This window comes from Hypanus sabinus, unplaced genomic scaffold (assembly GCF_030144855.1).
Source record: "Hypanus sabinus isolate sHypSab1 unplaced genomic scaffold, sHypSab1.hap1 scaffold_775, whole genome shotgun sequence".
NCBI classification, from domain to species: Eukaryota; Metazoa; Chordata; class Chondrichthyes; order Myliobatiformes; family Dasyatidae; genus Hypanus; species Hypanus sabinus.
In genome coordinates, this window is record NW_026781626.1 from 173,481 (window position 1) to 189,764 (window position 16,284).

General features: G+C 45.0%; 1 protein-coding gene across 5 annotated transcripts in view; it reads left to right on the forward strand.

Annotated features, from left to right (window-relative positions):
* Positions 1 to 16,003, forward strand: part of LOC132390117 (NACHT, LRR and PYD domains-containing protein 3-like) — a 42,870-nt gene extending 26,867 nt beyond the window's left edge. For all 5 annotated transcript variants that reach the window (XM_059962709.1, XM_059962706.1, XM_059962708.1 and 2 more), the window contains exons 8-12: positions 8,004 to 9,771; positions 10,903 to 10,989; positions 14,773 to 14,943; positions 15,095 to 15,262; positions 15,416 to 16,003. In XM_059962709.1, coding sequence (XP_059818692.1) covers positions 8,004 to 9,771; positions 10,903 to 10,989; positions 14,773 to 14,943; positions 15,095 to 15,262; positions 15,416 to 15,503 — 2,282 coding nt within the window. In that variant the 3' untranslated portion in view covers positions 15,504 to 16,003. The remainder of the gene's footprint in view (positions 1 to 8,003; positions 9,772 to 10,902; positions 10,990 to 14,772; positions 14,944 to 15,094; positions 15,263 to 15,415) is intronic.
* The last annotated feature ends 281 nt before the right edge of the window (positions 16,004 to 16,284 follow it).

Consider the following 16,284-nt stretch of genomic DNA (forward strand, 5'->3'; position numbering starts at 1 on the left):
CCCCAAGATCCTCTAATCCTTCACACTCCGAAGAATCTTACCATTAACCCTTTATCCTGCCATCATATTTGACCTACCAAAATGAGCACTCTTACACTTATCTGGATTGAACTCCATCTGCCACTTCGCACCCCATTTATGCATCGATCAATGTCGCGTTGTAAACTCTAACAGCACTCCACACTATCCAAAACACCCACAACCTTTGTGTCATCAGCAAATTTACTAACCCATCCCTCCACTTACTCATCCGAGAAATTTATAAACATCACGAAGAGTAGGGCTCCCAGAACTGATCCCTGAGGCACACCAATTGTCACCGGCTTCCATGCAGAATATGTTCCGCCTTCTACCACTCTTTTTCTTCTGTGAGCTAGCCAGTTCCGCATCCACAAAGCATTGTCCCCTTGGATCCCATGTCTCCTTACTTTCCTGGTAAGCCTTGGATGGGGTACCTTCTGAAATACCTTGCGAAAATCCATATACACTGCATCTGCGGCTCTACCATCATTAATGTGCTTAGTCACATCCTCAAAATACTAATTCAGACTCGTAACGCACGACCTGCCTTATACAAAGCCATGCTGACTATTCCTAATCATATTAAGCCTCTCCAAATGTTCATAAATCCTTCCTCTCAGGATCTTCTCCATCAACATACCAACCACTGAAGTAAGACGCACTGGCCTATAAGTTTTTGAATAAGGGAACAGCATCCACAACCCTCCCGTCCTTCCGAAACTCGCACGTCGTCATTGATGATGCAAGAATCCTTACCTGAGGCTCAGCAATCTCCTCCCTCGCTTCCCATAGTAGACTGGGTTACATCCCGTCCGGTCCCGATTGACTTATCCAACTTGATGCTTTGCAAAAGCTCCAGTACATCCCCTTTCTGAATACAGTGAAAACCCGTTATAAATGATTGTTTAGGTCCATAAAATGTCATCGGGGTCGCGCTAAAACAGCGTTGTTCTTACTATAGAAATTAAAACACAAAATAAATTTAGTAAAGGTTTTTAATGCACAAAACAGCAAAGAAAAACATTGAAGAATATTAGTAATAATCATTTACAGTTTATTTCTTTAATAAGTGATCAAGTGTTCCTTGCTTGCACGTAGCTTGTCGCTGGCTGCGAATTTCTCCTGACACTAACTCTTGTGAGATCCTGTGACGGCGTTTAAACCGGTCTAGTCATCTATTGCTAGCTTTGAATTGTGAAGTTCCTCCGTTGATCTGCTTGTCAAATCTGGACTTGAGATTTCAGAATAGGACCAGAATTTAGAAGACCTTCTGAGCGGGCCTGAACGAATCACTCGTACAAGGAGTCAGCGAGGCTGAAATCTGCGGCAGTCTTCAGGCGTTTGGCTTTTATTCTTGTTTCTTCTTCAACTTTGCAAAGCGACGCGCGTAACTTTTCTTTGTGAAATTTCCAACCACGAAGGGTTGATTCCGGTTACCCGAGGTGCAACTTGAGTTTGACTTTTAGTCTTGATTGCGTCAAGTGCGTGAAGCTTATCTTTCACAGAAAATGATCTTCTTGTTCTGGCAGTTTGTTCCATTTTGAGCAAAAATAGGTCCAATGACTCACACAAAATGCTGTTGGAAAGCAGCAGGCGAGGCAGCATCTGGTCGGGACACTTCGTCAGGACTAACCGAGAAAAGGGACAGCAAGAGATCTGAAAGTGGGAGGGGTAGGGGAGACCCGAAACGATAGGAGAAGACAGGAGGTGGAGGGGTGAAGCCAAGAGCTTGGAAGTTGACTGGCAAAAGGGATACAAGGCTGGACAAGAGGGAGTATGGATTGACATGGGTGGAAATAGAGTCAGATGATACATCGCGTTGTATCCGAATTCGCGTTGTCGAGGCACGTAAAATCGTAGTTTCACTGTATTTATATTCTCAAACTTTTCAGTGCCCTGGAAGTTATCCCAACAATCGTCAAGATCCTTTTACGTAGTGAATACTGAAGCACAGTATTCATTAAATACCTCCGCTATTTCCTCCGGTTCCGGACGTACTTTTCCATTCACACTTGATTGGTCCTATTCTCTCACGTCTTATCCTCTTGCTCTTCACATATTTTTTGAATGCCTTGGGATTTTTCTTAATCCTTTCCGCCAGGGCATTCTCATGGTCCCTTCTGGCTCTCCTAATTTCATTCTTAAGCTCTTTCCTGCAAGCCTTATAATCTTCTAGATTCACATTATTACCTGTTTTTGAACCTTTCGTAAGGTCTTCTTTTATTGAACAGATTTACAACAGCCTTTGTACACCACGGATCTTGTACCCTATCATCCTTTTCATTTCTCATTGGAACGTACTGTATCTACTCAGAAACCCCACGCAAATATCCCCTGAACATTTGCCCCATTTCTTCCGTACGTTTCCCTGAGAACATCCCTTTCCAATTTATGTTTCCAAGTTCCTGCCTGAAAGCCCCGTACCCCGTTTCCTCTTATCCTGATTAAACGTTTCCCTAACTTGTCCATTCCTATCCCTCTCCAAAGCTATGGTGAAGAAGATAGAATTGTGATCACTGAGAAACCTGTCACCTGACTAGGTTCATTTCCCAATACCAGATCAAATACAGCCTCTTCTCCTGTAGGCTTAGCTGCATATCGTGTCAAGAAACCTTCCGGAACACACCTAACAAACTCTACCCCATCTAAATCTCTCACTCTCGGGAGATGGTAATCAGTATTTGGGAAATTAAAATCTCCTACCACAACAACCCTGTTGTACTATTGGGTGGTCTACAAGTGCACCCAGTAGAATTATTGACCCCTTCGTATTCTTAACTTCCACCCACAGAGACTCCGTAGACAACCCCTCCATGTCATCTTCCTTTTCTGCAGCCGTGACAACAGCGCCACGCCACCGCCTCTTTTGCCTCCCTCCCTATCCTTATTGAAACATCTAAAATCTGGCACTTGAAGTAGCCATTCAAGTATCTGTAATGGCCACCACATAGCTCCAAGTGCTGATCCACGCTGTAAGTTTGTCCGCTTTATTCATGATACTCCTCCCATTAAAAGTGACACATCTTAAACCATCAGACTGAGCGCGTCCATTCTCTATCATCTGCCTATCCTCCCGTTCACAGTGTCTCCCAAGCTTTCTCTGTTTGTGAACCAAGCTCCCTTTCCTCCGTATATTCTGTTCTGTTCCCACCAACAACCCCCCCCCCCCGCCTCACCCCGCAACGTTCACAAAAATATTGCTTAAACTACAACTGAAGAAAGACACCACACTTAAGTACAAGCCGGCTCCACTTTTAGAGTTGGACTCCTCCAAATTCAACTGTGACTAATCCACTGTTACAGATAGGACAATACATAACAACTCTATGGCTATAATATTACAGAATCAACAAGCAAAAACAACGTCTTAAAATAGATATAGCCATTCTAAGTACACATAATTCTTAGATATCAATTAATGGAAAACATCAGAAATATGCTGAATAAAAGGGGAATTGAAAGACCGTGGAACACGAACAAGATGTTCATTGTCCCGATAGTAATATCGACAACTTGTCGCATCACAAAAGCAATACGCATTAGGATTTAACAATTAGTTCCACACATGTATATCTTCCTTAAGCCACAATAGTATAGACCACGAAGCCCGCACCTCAGGATTTAACAGTTTGGACTGCGAAAAATAGAAATAATAAGTTATTTATAAAGCACCTCATTTTGACGATGTAGTTCAATTTGCATTTCAATGTTATACAGTGCAGTGCAAATTCGACAATAAAAGACAACATAATGGCAGTGTTAAGAAAAGTTCAATGAAAAAAATAGTTTAGCGTTGGTGTTCAAAAGAAACAACCAGAGTCTGCAGCCACTTACACATTACTTACGAAAGTCTTAGTCTCCATAGTTATGTACATGCGTCTAAGACTTTTGCACAGTACTGTAGTTCTAAGTGCTGTACTTTATAGTTTAGGACCTAGTTAAAAAAACCCTAACCTGACAATGATGCTTTGTACCTTGTAGTCTGCTAGCACTATATGAACTTATCTATTTGGATCGCATGCAGGAAAGTTTTCCATTGTACCTCGGTACATGTAAAAATAATCGACCAATTTACCGATTTATCATTGTCAATAGTTCAGAGCCTCTTGGTAACCTGAGACTTCATACTGGGGTTGGGAGTGGGGATACGTAGGCGGAAGCATTCTATCCGACAGCAGATGGACAAAGGCTAGTTATTGGTACTTAAAACTAGTCGCTTCGGTCAGCCATGATTGGCCGCTCATCCAGAAGAAGGTAAACTCTGATCTCCGCTGCCTTGCAACTTTACCCTCACGGGGAAGACTTTGGGAATTAACCCAGTGGAAGAATCTGGAGCTGGAGCCCCTAAGGCAGCCTTAGGTTGTTTTCAGCTCAGACTGGCAACGACTGTGGTGCTTCTGGTGCCGAATTGTATTGGGCTCTGCTGTCCCTTTGGGTTCATCAGATGCATGGAGAGAGAGAACTTGCTACAGAGGCAACAGTTTGCTCTCCATATCATAGTGTCCTGGCTTGCGTATGTAATCAGCGGACGCAATATCGTAGAGACAGAAATATGGGAAGAGGGGGTGGGGTGGCCCTGTTGGTGAGGAATGAGATTCAGTCCTTAGCAAGAGGTGACTTGGGAACAGGGGAAGTAGAGTCTGTGTGGATTGAGCTGAAGAACAGTAAGGGTAAAAAGACCCTAATGAGTGCTGTGTACAGGCCCCCAAACAGTAGCGTGGATATTGGGTACAAGTTGATTAAGGAGTTAACATTGGCATGTGCTAAAGTTAATGCAGTCGTTATGGGAGATTTCAACTTGCAGGTGAAATGGGAGAATCAGGTAGGTGCTGGACCCCAGGATAGGGATTTTGTGGAGTGTCTAAGGGATGTATTCTTGGAACAGCTTGTGCTTGAGCCAACCAGGACTATTTTGGACTTGGTGATGTGTAATGAACAGGAATTGATAAGTGATCTTGAAGTAAAGGAGCCATTAGAAAGTAGTGATCATAACATGATAAGTTTTTATCTACAATTTGACAGGGATAAGGGCAGATCAGAGGTGTCAGTGTTGCAATTAAATAAAGGAGACTACGGAGCCATGAGGGAAGAGCTGGCCAAAGTTAAATGGACGGATGTCCTGGCAGGAAAGACAAGTGGATCAGCAGTGGCAGATATTCTTGGGGATAATACAAAAGATGCAAAAGCAGTTCATTCCAATGAGAAGGAAGGATTCAAAAAGGGGGAAGGGGCCACAGTGGTTGACAAAGGAAGTCAGAGATTGTATAGCATTAAAGAAAAAGAAGTATGACAGGGCTAAGATGAGTGGGAATACAGATGATTGGGAAAGTTTTAAGGAACAGCAGATCTTAACTAAAAAAGCAATACGGAGAGGTATGAGCTCAGTCTAGCCAGGAATATAAAAGGGGATAGCAAAAGCTTTTTTAGCTATGTGAAGAGAAAGAAGATAGTTAAGAACAATGTTGGCCCCTTGAAGAATGAATTGGGAGAAATTGTTATGGGAAACAGGGAAATGGCAACAGAATTTAATGCGTACTTTAGATCTGTCTTCACCAGGGAGGACACAAGCAATCTCCCAGATGTATGGTTGGGCCAGTGACATAAGATATCAGAGGAATTGAGACAGATTGACATTAGGAAAGAAACTGTCATGAGTAGACTGGTAGGACTGAAGGTTAATAAGTCCCCGGGTCCAGATGGTCTGCATCCGAGGGTTCTAAAAGAGGTGGCTCAGGAAATTGCGGATGCATTGGTAATCATTTTCCAATGTTCCTTAGATTCAGGATCAGTTCCTGAAGATTGGAGAGGGGCTAATGTTATCCCACTTTTCAAGAATGGAGGGAAGGAGAAAACGGAGAACTATCGCCCTGTTAGCCTAACGTCAGTCGTGGGGAAGATGCTTGAGTCCATAATTAAGGACGAAATAGTGGCATATCCTGATGGCTGTAATAGGACTAGGCCGAGCCAGCATGGATTTACCAAGGGCAAATCATGCTTGACTAATCTGTTGGAGTTTTTGAGGGTGTAACAAGGATGTTAGACGATGGTAAGCCAGTGAATGTAGTGTACCTAGATTTTCAGAAGGCATTCGATAAGGTGCCACATAGGAGATTGGTGAGTAAAATCAGAGCTTATGGCATTGGGGCAGGGTTTCAACATGGATAGGAAACTGGTTGGCAGATAGAAAGCAAAGGGTAGCAGTGAATGGGTGTTTCTCGGACTGGCTGGAGGTGACTAGTGGGGTACCACAGGGCTCTGTATTGGGACCACAGCTCTTTACGATTTATGTCAACGATTTCGATGAGGGCATTGAAAACTATATCAGCAGGTGTGCTGACAATACTAAACTGGGTGGCAGTGTGATATGCGAAGAGGACGTTAGGAGAATACAGGGAGACTTGGATAGGCTGGGTGAGTGGGCAGAAACTTGGCAGATGTCATTCAATGAGAATAAATGTGAAGTTATCCACTTTGGAAGCAGGAACAAGAGGGCAGAGTATTGTCTGAACGGTGTAGAGTTAGGTAAGGGAGAAATGCGAACAGACCTAGGAGTCCTAGTTCACCAGTCAATGAAGGTGAATGAGCAAGTGCAACAGGCAGTGAAGAGGGCAAATGGAATGTTGGCCTTTGTTACAAGGGGAATTGAGTACAAGAGCAAGGATGTCCTTTTGCCTTTGTACAGGGCCCTGGTGAGACCACACCTGGAATATTGTGTACAGTTTTGGTCTCCAGGTTTAAGGAAGGACATTCTGGCAATTGAGGAAGTGCAGCGTGGATTCACTAGGTTGGTTCCTGGGATGGCAGGGCTGTCTTACACAGAGAGTTTGGCGAGATTGGGCTTGTACACACTGGAATTCAGGAGATTGAGAGGGAATCTGATTGAAACGTTTAAGATAATTAAAGGGTTTCATAGGATTGAGGCAGGAAATATGTTCCAGATGTTGGGAGAGTCCAGTACCAGAGGGCATGGATTGGGAATAAGAGGTCAGTTATTTAAAACAGTGTTGAGGAAGTGCTTCTTCTCCCAGAGAGTTGTGGAGGTGTGGAATGCACTGCCTCGGAAGACGGTGGAGGCCAATTCTCTGGATGCTTTCAAGAAGGAGCTAGATAGACATCTGATGGATAGGGGAATCAAGGGATATGGGGACAAGGCAGGGACTGGGTATTGATAGTGAATGAGCAGCCATGATCTCAGAACGGCGGTGCAGACTCGAGGGGCCGAATGGTCTACTTCTGCACCAATTGTCTATTGTCTATAATATCCATGGTCAACTCTGACAGACAGAAGACTCATAATACAGCGCCCCACATCCGCTCTGCCAGACTGATGAGTAACAGCTCCCTAGACTTTACCGCCTTCCCCCAGAAACACGATGTTCATCACTGAGACGCTTGTGATCTTTCAATTGACAGAGATACCGTCTTTCCACCGCTCCTCAGTCTTTGAAACTGAAAACAGCCCATTTTCGTTCTTGTCATTCCAATAGGTTATAGATACAAAACTTCACTGTTTTTCTATCCACGGATGCTGCCCGAATTCATGCATATTCCGCTCCTGTTTTCATACAAAAACTGTGGACCTGTGACTTCCCAGAGTGCAGATTTGCCAGAATGCAGAGTGCTCTGCTATTCATAGTTCCACACCAGAAGAATATTACCAGCTTCTGTTAATGATGCAAACAGTCCTTTAAATATAGTGAAATGTTCTAACGGGAGAACAGTCAGGCTTGCAATAGGATACCGGGGGAATGTTCACCTTCACAAGTAATAGGTACCAGAACATGAGGACTGGGAATGTTCTGGGATATTCATCGCTGTTAATTCAGGTGTCTGTGAACAACATTTTACTTTCTGTCCTGATATCCAAAGAGCCTTTAATTAATTCATGTAATTTCAAACAATAAATACTAAAATGCAGTTATAATGTTCTTTGTCATATGAGCCATTTAACATTTTGACAATGTTCTCATTTCCCGTGAAAGATGTTCAGCAGAAACACAAAGAGACTCTACGGGCACAAACTGAAAAATTGAGAGTAAACACGATCCTGATGACTGAGAAGGTGAAGGTTTTCCAGTTGGTTGATCGATACGCTGAGCTCACGGTCATTTCTACTGTTCGAGATCGGAGACTGGTGGAGCATGAGCTGTTGGCAAGAGGCAGAGACCACGAGCAGTGGAGAGAGAAACATCTCCGCAGAGAGCTGGAAAAAATCCGGACTGATCATCTATTTCAGAGCAGTTATTCACATGGCTTATGGGACAGAATTAAAAGATTCATCACACGGTCAACTTCGGGCTGTTCGGCAGCAGTGGCCGGAGTCCCGGGGATCGGGAAAACAACGATGGTACAAAAGATTGTTTATGACTGGGCCACGGGGAAAATATATCAGCAATTCCAGTTTGTGTTCAGTTTCAAATTCCGGGATTTAAACTCCATTAACTGTAGAATAAACCTAAGGGAACTGATTCTTGATCAGTATCCTTACTTTGGGAAATTCCTGAGAGAGGTCTGGAAGAACCCAGAGGGATTGCTCTTTATATTCGATGGTTTGGATGAATTCAAGCAAAGAATCGATTTTGCTGACAGTCGGAGAGATACAGAGCCCAGGCACCAGTGCCCAGATCCCGAGTGGTGGTGTGAAGTGTCTGACATTGTGTACAGTTTAATCCAGGGCAAGCTGCTCCCAGGGTGTTCAGTCCTGGTGACCACACGTCCCACTGCGTTACATTTATTAGAAAAGGCAGAGATCAGTATCTGTGCTGAAATCCTGGGATTTGTTGGTAAGGAACGGAAGGAATATTTCATTCGGCATTTTGAAGATGAGACGGTTGCAGCTGCTGTTTTCAAACACGTGAAGGAGAACGAGATCCTGTACACCATGAGCTACAACCCCTCCTACTGCTGGATCCTCGCTCTGGCATTAGGACCCTTCTTCACACAAAGAGACAGGGACCCACAGCGGGTTCCCAAGACCATCACCCAACTGTACTCCTACTACATTTACAACATCCTGAAAAACCACGGCCGTGAGATTGAGAACCCGCGTGATGTGTTACTCAGGGTTGGTCAGATGGCCTTCAGAGGAGTGTCCCAGAAGAAGATTGTGTTTACAGATGGTGATTTAATCAACTACAATCTGCAGCCTTCCCAGTTCCTGTCCGGGTTCCTGATGGAGCTTTTGGAGAGAGAGGATTCTGCCCAGTGTGTGGTGTACACATTCCCACACCTCACCATCCAAGAGTTTGTAGCTGCAGTCGCACAATTCCTGAATCCACATCCCGGGGATATCCTGAAATTCCTCACTGAAGCCCACAATACAATAGATGGGCGATTGGAGGTATTTCTCCGTTTTGTTGCTGGACTCTCCAGCCCAATGACAGCTCGGGGCCTGGAGGAGTTTCTGGGTCCATTTCCTCATCAAACAACCTGCCGGGTGATTGATTGGGTGAAAGAGGAGGTTAAACGCCAGATTGGAAACATGAGGAGTGAAGCCGGTAATAGGAGCCTCCTGAACACATTGCACTACCTGTTTGAGTCTCAGAATTGTAGACTGGCCCAGGCCGCACTGGGATCTGTGGAAACACTTTCATTCCGTGGAATGAGACTGACCCCGATTGATTGTGCGGTCCTGTCTCATGTCATCAAACTCTGTGAAACAATAAAACAGCTCAAACTGGAGTACTGCCTGATTCAGTGTGAAGGGATCCAGCGGCTGGGACCCGGGCTGCACAAATGCCAGGACCTGAGGTAATTTGTTTTTAACTCTCACTCTGAGCAGCGGAACTGTTCCGTTGTTTTGTTTCAATGTAAAGGAATTTTTGTAAAAGTCTAGTAACTCAGATTGTGAAGAATTGTGAAAAATGCCCAGGGGTGCGGTCGGTATTCCTCAAGGACGAGAGGGTTCGGTGATTCCTTGTGAAGGGATGTTGGAGACTTCATCAGATCGGGGAACAACGTCCAGTGGTTTAATGGTAGAAGATCACAGGAACGGCCGTGTTTCTCTCTGCCTGTGAAAAGTCCATTCATAATGTTCCTTCTCACTGTTACTGACACCCAGAACGACAGGCTGCAGCAGGCGGGTCAAAGCTTCACACCCCGTTCCCGTTGAGGGACAAGAGACCTTCAGCAGACTGTCTGAGTCAGAGGGAGACTCCTTCATCTGTGAGATTCCCTCTCCCTGCCCTTCGCTGTGGGTTGCTATTTCCATCAGTCCACCCGTGTAACTGTTCTCACAACAAAACACCCAGATCTCATGGGCGCATTTCTTTTCTCCAGATTGTGGGGCTTCAATTAGACCAACTCGTCCGTGCGATCTATATCTGTCTCCTTGTGTTGTGGATTCATGTTTTCCACATAATGGATCTCTCTACCTCATCCACCTTCCTCCTGATTGGATCTGTTCACCTTATTCTCCTACCTCCTGTGGAATCACTTTCTATCCTACTTCCTTCTGTGGGATCTCTATTCCCCCTCCCCCTATCTCCTGTGGTATCTCTCTTCCCCATCCACTTCCCATCTTTGAGGACCTCTTCCGCAATTTCCCATGGACATTTTCCAAAACACATCTCCTCCTTACCATGAAACTTTCTCCCACCCTTCAGCTATGGCCCTTACTACCCTCTCAAGTCACTAGCACTTTTCTAACCATCGTGAAATGGGACAAAATTTGGGGACATTACAGTGTAACACTGATGGACTGAATCATTGACGTTCGTTGAACACCCCGGAGTTGGTCAGTGAGGGACATTGACAGTGATGGGAACTCCGATTGGTGATTTAATGAAGGGTTTAATGTTTCCTGTAATATCCGAGTGACAGAATTTCCTCAGACCCATAGTTCGAATCACTTTGTTCATCCAATTATCTGTTTGTGTTTAGACTTGGAGATAATAAACTGGGAGATTCAGGAGTGAAACTGGTGTCAGCAGCTCTGACGAACCCAGAGTGTAAAATACAGAAACTGTGGTAAGTACCAGACTGTGGGAGATTGTGCCGACAGTCACTGGGTGTCTGACACCAAACATTAATGTGATCAGTAAATGTATTATTGATAAACACTGGGATTTTGTATTTCCTCTCTCTACATCCTTCACCCTCACTCTCTCATATCTATATAGCCCGATGGGAGTTCGGGGAGCTGGGTTAAGCACAATAGGCAGCGATTCAAACAGAGAGAGGAGAAATGGGCTAAAAATTCTATATCTGAATGCACGGAAAAAAGGCGGATGAGCTTGAAGCCCAGGTGCGAATGGGTAACTATGATGTTGTTGGGATAAAGGATATATGGCTGCAGGGAGATCAGACCTTGGATATGAATGTACAAGGGTATATGTGCTAAGGTAGGGACAGAAATGTGGGAAGACGGGGTGGGGTAGACCTGTTGGTGAAGAATGAGATTCAGTCCTTTGCAAGGGGGGACATAGGGTCAGGAGAAGTAGAGTCTGTGGATAGAACTGAGGAACAGTAAGGGCAAAAGGACCCAAATGGGTGTTGTCTACAGGCCACCAAACTGTAGCATGGATATTGGGTGCAAGTTGAATAGGGAGTTAACATTGGCACGTGGCAAAGGTAATGTAGCAGTAGTTATGGGGGATTTCAACATGCAGGTGAACTGGGAGAATCAGGTTGGTGCTGGACCACAGGATAGGGAGTATGTAGAGTGCCTACGGGATGCATTCTTGGAACAGTTTGTACGAGAGCCGACTAAGGACAGGACTATTCTGGATTTAGTGTTATTTAATGAACAGGATTTGATAAGCGATCTTGAAGTAAAGGAGCCATTAGGAGGTAGTGATCACAGCATGATAAGCTTTTATCTGCAGTTTGAGAAGGATAAGGGCCAATCGGAGGTCTCAGTGTTGCAGATGAACAGGGGAAACTATGGAGCCATGAGGGAGGAGCTGGCCAAAGTTGACTGGACGGATAGCCTAGCAGAAAAGGTACAAAATCAGTTCATCCCCCAGAGAAGGAAGGATTCAAAGGGGGGAAAGGAGCCACAGTGGTTGACAAAGGAAGTCAGAGATTGTAACCAGGATGATAGACAAATGAGATCAGTGGATGTAGTGTACCTTGATTTTCAGAAGGCATTTGATAAGGTCCCACATAGGAGATTGGTGGGTAAAATCAAAGCTCATGGCATTGGGGGGAAGACATTGCCATGGATAGAAAACTGATTGGCAGATAGAAAGCAAAGGCTAGCGGTGAATGGGTGTTTCTCGGAATGGCAGGTGGTGACTAGTGGGGTGCCACAGGGCTCGGTATTGGGACCACAGCTGTTTACAATTTATGTCAACGATTTAGATCAAGGCATTGAGAATAACATCAGCAAGTTTGCTGCTGATACTAAGCTGGATGGAAGTGTGACGTGATGAGGATGTTAGGAGAATTCAGGGTGACTTGGATAGGTTGGGTGAATGGGAAGATACTTGGCAGATGAAGAGGATTTGATAAGGGATATTGAAGTAAAGGAGCCATTAGGAGGTAGTGATCACAATATGATACGTTTTTATCTACAATTTGAGAAGGTTAAGGGCAGCTCGGAGGTGTCAGTGTTGCAGTTGAACAGGGGAAACTATGGAGCCATGAGGGAGGAGCTGGCCAAAGTTGACTGGACGGATAGCCTAGCAGAAAAGACAGTGGAAGAGCAATGGCAGGTATTCTTGGGAATAATGCACAAGGTACAAAATCAGTTCATCCCCCAGAGAAGGAAGGATTCAAAGGGGGGAAAGGAGCCACAGTGGTTAACAAAGGAAGTCAGAGATTGCATAGCATAAAAAAAAAGAAGTATGACAGAGCTAAGGTGAGTGGTTTTTAAGGAATAACAGAAATTAACTAAAAGATAATACGGGGAGAAAAAATGAGGTACGAACGCAAGCCAGCCAGGAATATAAAGGAAGATAGCAAAAGCTTTTATCGGTATGTGAAGAGAAAGAAGATAGTTAAGAACAATGTTGGGCCTTTGAAGAATGAATTGGGTGAAATTGTTATGGGAAACAGAGAAATGGCAGAAGAATTTAATGAGTACTTTAGATCTGTTTTCACTAAGGAAGACACAAGCAATCTCCCAGATGTATGGATGGGCCAAGGACATAGGCTAACAGAGGAAATGAAGCAGATTGACATTGGGAAGGAAACGGTGATGAGAAGACTGATGGGACTGAAGGCTGACAAATCCCCAGGTCCAGATGGTCTGCATCCTAGGGTACTAAAGGAGGTGGCCCTGGAAATTGCGGATGCATTGGCAATCATCTCCCAATGTTCTTTAGATTCAGGATCAGTTCCTCAGGATTGGAGAATGGCTAATGTTATCCCACTTATTAAGAAAGGAGGGAGGGAGAAAAGAGAGAACTATCGACCTGTCAGCCTGACATTGGTGGTGGGGAAGATGCGAGAGTCCATTATTAAGAACGATATAGTGGCATATCTAGATAGTAGTGATAGGATTGGGCCGAGCCAGCATGGATTTACCAAGGGTAAATCATGCTTGACTAATCTTTTGGAGTTTTTCGAGGATGTAACCAGGAAGTTAGATGGGGGAGATCCAGTGGATGTAGTGTACCTCGATTTTCAGAAGGCATTTGATAAGGTCCCACATAGGAGATTGGTGGGTAAAATCAAAGCTCAGGGCATCGGGGGGAAGACATTGATATGGATAGAAAACTGGCAGATAGAAAGCAAAGGGTAGAGGTGAATGGGTGTTTCTCGGAATGGCAGGTGGTGACTAGTGGGGTGCCACAGGGCTCAGTATTGGGACCACAGCTGTTTATAATTTACGTCAACGATTTGGATGAAGGCATTGAAAATAACATGAGCAAATTTGCTGATAATACTAAGCTGGGTGGCAGTGCGACATGTGATGAGAATGTTAGGAGAATTCAGAGTGACTTGGATAGGCTGGATGAGTGGGTAGATACTTGGCAGATGATGTTTAGTGTGAATAAGTGTGAGGTTATCTACTTTGGGAGTAAGAATAGGAAGGCAGATTATTATCTGAACTGTGTAGAGTTAGGTAAGGGAGAAATACAAAGAAATCTAGGAGTCCTTGTTCATCAGTCACTGAAGGTGAATGAGCAAGTGCAGCAGGCAGTGAAGAAGGCTAGTGGAATGTTGGCCTTTATTACAAAGGGAATTGAGTACAAGAGCAAGGAAATCCTCTTGCATTTGTACAGAGCCCTGGTCAAACCACACCTGGAATATTGTGTACAGTTTTGGTCTCCAGGTTTAAGGAAGGACATCCTGGCTGTTGAGGAAGTGCAGCGTAGATTCACGATATTAATTCCTGGGATGTCTGGACTGTCTTACGCAGAGAGGTTACAGAGACTGGGCTTTTACACGCTGGAATTAAGGAGATTGAGAGGGATCTGATTGAAACATATAAGATTATTAAGGGATTGGATATGATAGAGGCAGGAAATATGTTCCAGATGCTGGGAGAGTCCTGTACTAAAGGGCATGGTTTGAGAATAAGGGGTAGGTAATTTCGGACAGAGTTATGGAAAAACCTCTTCTCCCAGAGAGTTGTGGGGGTCTGGAATGCACTGCCTCGGAAGGTAGTGGAGGACAATTCTCTGGATGCTTTCAAGAAGGAGCTCGATAGGTATCTTATGGATAGGGTAATCAAGGGATATGGGGACAAGGCAGGGACCGGGTATTGATGGTAGTTGATCAGCCATGATCTCAAAATGGCGGTGGAGGCTCGAAGGGCCGAATGGTCTACTTCTGCACCTATTGTCTATTGTCTATCTCCAGGCTGGACTATGTCGGTCTTACAGATTCTGGTGCCAAAGATCTCGCCTCCGCTCTCAGTACAAACCCATCACTGGCGGAGCTGAACCTGAGTGGTAATGAACTGGGAGATTCAGGAGTGAAACTGGTGTCTGCGGCTCTGAGGGACCCAGAGTGTGAAATGCAGGAACTGTGGTAAGTACCAGATTTGGGAAGATTGTGTTCACTGTCACTGGGTGTCTGACACTAAACATTAACGTGATGAGTAATTGTGGGACTCTTAAACAGTGGGGATTTGAACCGTCTCCTGTCTCACTGCGTCCTTTACGCTCACTCTCATTTCCAGTCTGAACAGTGTCGGTCTCACAGATTCTGGGGCCGAGGATCTCGCTTCCGATCTCAGTACAAACCCATCACTGACGGTGCTGAGCCTGGCATCAAACTCGCTCACAGACCGATCTATCCCCGCTCTCCGGCGCCTCATACTGACCCTCTCGTGTTTGGAGTGGATCCGGTGAGTGTTTATGTTAATGTTCAATGTGATTAAAATATCAGCGGATCTGCGGGTTTTCTGTTGATATTTGCCTGTAGCTGTTGTTGAAACATTAACCCCAGCCCCCTGATACGACACTATTGTGTAATCCATTTATTCCTCCATCTGTTTCAGCCTGGCTGGGAATCAGTTCAGTGAGACCGGGAAGAAGGAATTGCGATCTCTGAAGGAACCCAGACCCGGACTGAAAGTGGATCTATGAATATCGGCATGTTTGAAAATCTCAGACCTCTGTGACGTCAGCGATGGATCCCCAGTGACGTAATTCCGTCTCACGTCCAGAGTCGCTGTTTCCGGCGTAGTCCGGGTTGAGAGCTCCGCCAGCTGTGACACCGAGAATTACACAGACAGGAAGACACCGTGGGTGGGGCTGTTCCCGGGATGGGATTATTCCAGGAGAGAATTTTTTTTTTCAGTTTGGGATGACGATGCATTCGGCAGTCCGGCCGATATAATGATGTTAAATTAACAGACTCCTCGGCAGTGACCCTGGATCTGCAAAGATCTCGGACACGGCCCTTAAGTGTGACTTTATAATCATTGGTGAGAAATGGGACTGTTTCTTCAAACTGTCACTCGTTGTCGCCGATTGTGTGTAACCGTGAGTGAATCGCGAACAGTGTATTTATTCCTGCACGTCAGCAGCTCACATATTGTTTAAGTTACTATTGTCATGATTCAATCAGTAAACCGCTGCAATTTCCTGTCTTGGTATCTGACTTGAGTGTCATTAGAGGAGAAACAGTGACCTGGGGTTACTGCTGCCCCCCGCACACGATGGACTGCAATAATGGGTCTGAGCTGCTCACTCTGATACAGTGGTGTCTCAGCTTCCAGGCTGAGGGATGTCAGTCGAATAGTACCTTGTCCCCAGGTCCTCTTCACTCTCCCATCCCCATCCAGGCTGACCACCACTTCCTCGCACCCCAGATACGCGCACTATCCTGATCCCGACCTAAACCCCGAAGGATCACTAGGTACCC